The 5,440-nt window shown below is 39.8% G+C and overlaps 1 protein-coding gene and 1 long non-coding RNA gene across 2 annotated transcripts; both read right to left on the reverse strand.

The window, feature by feature from the left end:
* Window positions 1-230: 230 nt before the first annotated feature.
* LOC124273724 (steroid receptor RNA activator 1-like) lies at window positions 231-3,400 on the reverse strand. The gene is made up of 4 exons (XM_046709026.1): window positions 3,164-3,400; window positions 2,660-2,768; window positions 931-1,001; window positions 231-411 (listed from the first exon to the last, which is right to left on the reverse strand). The coding sequence occupies exons 1-4, from the start codon at window positions 3,398-3,400 to the stop codon at window positions 244-246; spliced, it is 585 nt and encodes a 194-aa protein (XP_046564982.1). The 3' UTR covers window positions 231-243.
* An 18-nt stretch (window positions 3,401-3,418) lies between these two features.
* On the reverse strand, window positions 3,419-4,872 carry LOC124273722. The gene is made up of 3 exons (XR_006897723.1): window positions 4,833-4,872; window positions 4,019-4,172; window positions 3,419-3,475 (listed from the first exon to the last, which is right to left on the reverse strand). It is a non-coding gene; the product is annotated as an uncharacterized LOC124273722 (long non-coding RNA).
* Between the last annotated feature and the right edge of the window lie 568 nt (window positions 4,873-5,440).

Consider the following 5,440-nt stretch of genomic DNA (forward strand, 5'->3'; position numbering starts at 1 on the left):
TCTCAAACACAGGTTTGACAAAATTGTAACATGTGTTCGATAAAAGTGGACATTAATTTCAAGAAACTGATAAAGTGAGTGAGTGAGTGATTTTAGTTTTATGCGCTCTGTAAATATTCCAGCTATAGAAACTGATAAGGGATGGAAAGGCTAGCATGTTAGTGTTCTGATGGCCTGAACATGAACTGATACAGAGTTGTAACAAAATAAATAAAAGCAGGGCGGACGCTGGTGATATTCAGTTCAGCTTTCACCAGCTACTGGCTGTGCTTCACTGGAGGCCAAGGTTTGACCTTGACCCTGAGGGTCATCTGTGGGTGAAGGGCTAGATTGTTCAGTGCTTGCAGTCTGTGCTTGCAAGCTGTACAGTTCTTGGATAAGTCTCTTGATGCCAACCATCCACTGGTTCACCTGAGGATGACAAGTACATGACACCAGTGTTACCTCACACACAATATTGCATCACTAATTCACAGATTCAATACACCGAACTACAGTGTAGTGTAGATGGCATAACTAACCCTTGTAGTGTAGATGGCATAATTAGCGTTTGTAGTGTAGATGGCATAACTAACCCTTGTAGTGTAGATGGCATAATTAGCGTTTGTAGTGTAGATGGCATAACTAACCCTTGTAGTGTAGATGGCATAATTAGCGTTTGTAGTGTAGATGGCATAACTAACCCTTGTAGTGTAGATGGCATAATTAGCTTTTGTAGAGTACAGCCAGTATGTACAGAGATGTCTGAAGTTTACACCACAGCTACTGGACAGATTTTTAGTCATTTACATACTCAAAAATGACAAGTCATACCAACAAGATACCTGAGTATGTCTGAGTTACTGAATCACCTGTCGTGTGTTTGATGTTTGATAACCATGCCTGGAACAATCAACAGCTGCTTCAAACACTGTAACCAAACACACTTACCTCATTTGTATAATCCACCATTAAAGACAAGTGGATGCTATTTGCAAGGTCAAGGTTGTTCTCTTTTAGTGCTGAGGAGAGATTGAAATTAAAATTAACATGTGGACATGACAACTCCCCCAAAGCCAACTGGGGGCAATGACAGTATTCATCTCCCCTCTCTTCTGCACTCAGTGTTAACTACTCAGGTTATCAGTACACAATACTGTAACTATCTCAAACACTGGGTAAAACACTGTAGATAACTTGATAATTCAGTACCACCATTAATATGGAAATACTGGTTCTAAACAAATCTGAAGCACACTATTGCCAGTGAACATTTAGAGTGTCTATACACAAGCACTATAGCAACTGTAGCATGTACAAGACGGGATGTGTGTTAATCATTTAAGGCTACGCAAAAAAAATATAATCACATAATGACAGTGGTAAATAATTGTGTATGGACCAGAACATCCAGTGACTGATCCTGTCAGCAACAATCCACACAATCAGGGTATGAACACATGCCATCAGCTACTCCATCCAGTAAGTTGTCTACAATGACCAACACGGCGTCCTAAAGACTTGTACTGGATTCCCCATCGAGGCTTAAGCAACAAGGCGCTACATGTCATATATTGTGGCTAACAACTTCTTTATTTTCGTGAGTGCGACGTTTCGATACAGATTCTTGTACCGTTGTCAAGCAAGAGTTATACATGAAGTGTAGGAGCTGCATATATATACTGTATATAACAATGAAACAACATAATAGACAAAGGAAACAACATAATTGCCATGATTGGCTAACAGTAAGCTGATGAAGCCAGTAAGTACATAAAGGATAGTGAGTGGAAGCCAGAGATGTAGTTACAATGAGATGTTTATACAATGGATCGCGATGTTTATACAATAGACTGGGCCTGGTGGAGGAGTGGATCATAAGCAGATGGAATGAAGTATCCTTGTCCTTGCGGTTGATGGTAGGCTTGTGGCGTTTGATGTGAATGGCTACTGTGACTCGTTTAGTAGAGAATCCGTTTGGTTGTTGGCGAGAATGGTGATGTCGGGACCACTCTATTTGATGATTGGGGTTGGCTTTGATGTGGTCAGAGATAGCCGAGAATTAGCAACAGAGGTCGATGTTCTTTACTTCGGGTGTTGATGGGTGGGGATGTTTCACCTATGTAGCATTGTCCACAATCACAGTCTATTTTGCGGGTTGTTGTTGTTGGCCCGATTGGGTTGTTTTCTTCCGTTGGCATGGAGGAGGTTGTTGAGGCTGGAGGACGCTGAGAAGGTAGTGTCTATTCCTGCCTGTTGTTTCAGGAGTCGGCTGATTTGGTGTGATGGTTTACCAATGTAGGGAATGGATATCTTGATGGGGGCTGATTCTGGTTTAGACCTTTTGGCAGGAGGTGAAAGCGTTGCTTCGATGGTTCTGTTGACTACATCTCTGGCTTCCACTCACTATCCTTTATGTACTTACTGGCTTCATCAGCTTACTGCTTAGCCAATCATGGCAATTATGTTGTTTCCTTTGTCTATTATGTTGTTTCATTGTTATATACAGTATATATATGCAGCTCCTACACTTCATGTATCACTCTTGCTTGACAACGGTACAAGAATCTGTATCGAAACGTCGCACTCACGAAAATAAAGAAGTTGTTATCCATAAAACTTGTTATATATTGTACGTCTCAACTTCTAAAATGCCACTCAAACAAGTTATTGTGGCTACCTTCAGCGAGCTGCCCAAGTCGCACTTTGACTGGTGGAGAGACTTGTCCCCCCTGCCACATCTCCTGGAGCAGTGCTATCCTCCGCATCACATCCTCTGCAGCCCGACCCTGGACGACAAGAATTAACACATTGAAAAATCAGCCCCAGTGTTCCTGGCAAACATTTTCAGGTAATACAGCCACCAACCTTCAACCTTTCACATTCCTTGCTTTCAGTCAGCAATGGTTATGCCATATGAATTAGCTTCAGACATTGAAAGAATCAAAAGATCGACACAACGTCTAGTCTTCAGGGCTTAAATCCAGCTGTTCTTAAGTACTGGACACAGTCTCAAACTGTCAGATGTGTCAAATAATACCCACAGTATTCCTCACTATTTCTTCTTCAAATCGGTTGGCTAACTGACTCCTACACCACTGTACACACGAGGTTCAATATTTTGTTTTACACTGACATTGATTACAGCATATTCCTGTGAATATTGAGTTGTTGACACACTAACCTTGAGTTGCCCACTGCATTTGTCCCTCACGGTCTTCAGAGCCTCCTGTATGTAGGTCAAGAGGTGGGCCTCATCCTCCATCTTCAGCCTTGCGGTCACATCATCCAGCGTCTCCCTGTTCTCTGCCACTGGTCTGGCCACCCCAGGGTGAGAGATCAACCCTGGAAGACAGCTGAGACCAGGCTCTGGGGTGGGTATAGAGTGGGGACCACCACAGGAAGAGGAGTGGGGGTACATGTGTTTACCGCAGGAGGTAATAGTTGTACATTTCCCACAGCTTGGGAGGACCTTCAGCTGGATTCAGGATGCTGGCTGCAACATCAGCATTCATGACAGGTTAACAAAACTTAACATCTTTGACACATGGCACCATTTGCAGTGAAAATCTGAAGTGTGTTTCAAACTCAATATCATATTATAACAAGTATATTTCTAACAAGTATTCTAACAGTGGACTATCATGATAATTCTTTGAATTCAACAGTTAACAGTTGTGAATAAAACAAAAACACATTTATAGCATACCTACTTCTTCAGTTTTTCTGAATGATGTATAAAAAGTTTTTAAATAAAGGGAGACAATTTGAACTAGATGTCAAGTTGTCTCCCCTTCCTACAATGCCCCCTCATACTGGTTCAGTCGTATGTCATTTGTCATCATTTTGTATTGATTACTAAACACAGTATCATCACCCCTTATGCTATAGCTCCACAGAACCAAACCATTACTCTAAACACATACAAACATATTAATGGAACATTGGCATTTCACTACTTTCTGATGTCAGCAACTATGATCACTCGCAGGTACATGCCTGGATTTATGAAGGTCTTTTCAACATTATCGTCTCTTACCAGCCATACTAGTGCCATCACCAGCTGAAGGCGGTGTTGCCATGGAATCACGCTTCTCTCTTGTTGAGAGCAGAGCGTCGAGGAGAGGCCTGGCTTTGAGCAGCAGCCCCATAGTCGAAGAGGGGAGGGTCATTCCATCCTCGGTCAGTGTTACCTGAAATACAATACCATGACAGACAATGAACATTCATTGTTTTCATGTTGCTGTTTCAAATTGCTTATTACTGCATAAAATTATGTTCTTCTTTCTATATGGAATTTATCTGTATTTCATCAATCACAGAATGAACGTTTGCTTCACAATACTTTATATCTGCTTTAGTCTCTGTTTGCCTATGCACATAAAATATTTCTCACAAATATAGTTTTTCTTGTCACACAAATCACTGTTACAGATTTCTTCTTACTATTCTTGGATAACTAATGTGTTTTGTACATCTGCAATGAAAAAGACCCACGACATTTTGTTTACAAATAAACAAACTAGAAGCTATGTCTACTTCCTTAATGAAAGGTGATACAATGAGTTAAATTGGTTAAATTGGCTTGTATTATACTGTATGTCGGAAGGAAAGGAGTCGAATGATAATTAAAAGTCACAATAAAGTGTTCAACTAAACTGCACATCTTTTCGATTTGGATTTCTACCAAAGTGTCAATCATTTTATTATTAGAAATGGTTCAGAGGTCATGTGTCTATCAAATCTGGTTCTTTGGCATCACAACCCTTTGTGGTAAAATTTGCAAAATCATATAGTGCATGGAATGCAAATGTCGATCACGAGTACGGCAAACGACAAGTTCGCCAACTCACCAGGCCTGGGAGCCGCCATGACAGTCACGTGACGTTCCAAGCCAATGATATTTTCCCAAATGGGGGCACATGTAAGCTGTTACATCAATTGATCTCCACCCTTCTTAGACATATTTTGATTATTGATAGTTTATTTCATTAGCATTGAAATTTTAAATACAATCAACATAATATGCAATCTTGAAATAGACTCCAGTAGTCCATAGTAGTCGAAAATGTACACATATTTTCCAAGGAATACTCAGTATATATATGTTATGTGAACGAACAGTTAATCCATATATCTAGAAAAGCGAACACATTGTCTTACATTACCATATCCAGAAAACTAATATTACTTATGTAAAGCCACACACATATTTATGTATAAAACCATTTTATCTATTGTGTTTTTTGTTTGTTTTTTTGTTTTTTTTCTTCTTTGTTGCTTTTTTAAAAAAAAATTCTTTCTTTATTTTATTTTAATTTTGTTCTTGATTTTATTTTTTTGTTAAGGTTTTTACAATAGTTACTTTGGTTAGAGTTTAACCTGCAAGGGACCTTTTTACGCCGCTTTTAGCAATATTCTGCAAGCAATAGCACGGAGAAATGGGCGTTACACAATTACC

Source organism: Haliotis rubra, unplaced genomic scaffold (genome assembly GCF_003918875.1).
Source record: "Haliotis rubra isolate DU_JTF1 unplaced genomic scaffold, ASM391887v1 Scf1830, whole genome shotgun sequence".
Lineage (NCBI taxonomy): Eukaryota > Metazoa > Mollusca > Gastropoda > Lepetellida > Haliotidae > Haliotis > Haliotis rubra.

What these genes read in the sequence shown, in the direction of transcription:
- LOC124273724 (XM_046709026.1), bottom strand. Translation starts at nt 3,400, where the DNA reads ATGTACCCCCACTCCTCTTCCTGTGGTGGTCCCCACTCTATACCCACC. An exon ending in AATGCAGTGGGCAACTCAAG is followed by an intron (nt 2,769 to 3,163) that starts GTTAGTGTGTCA and finishes CTTGTCGTCCAG; the next exon opens with GGTCGGGCTGCAGAGGATGT. An exon ending in TGGTGGATTATACAAATGAG is followed by an intron (nt 412 to 930) that starts GTAAGTGTGTTT and finishes TGTCATCCTCAG; the next exon opens with GTGAACCAGTGGATGGTTGG.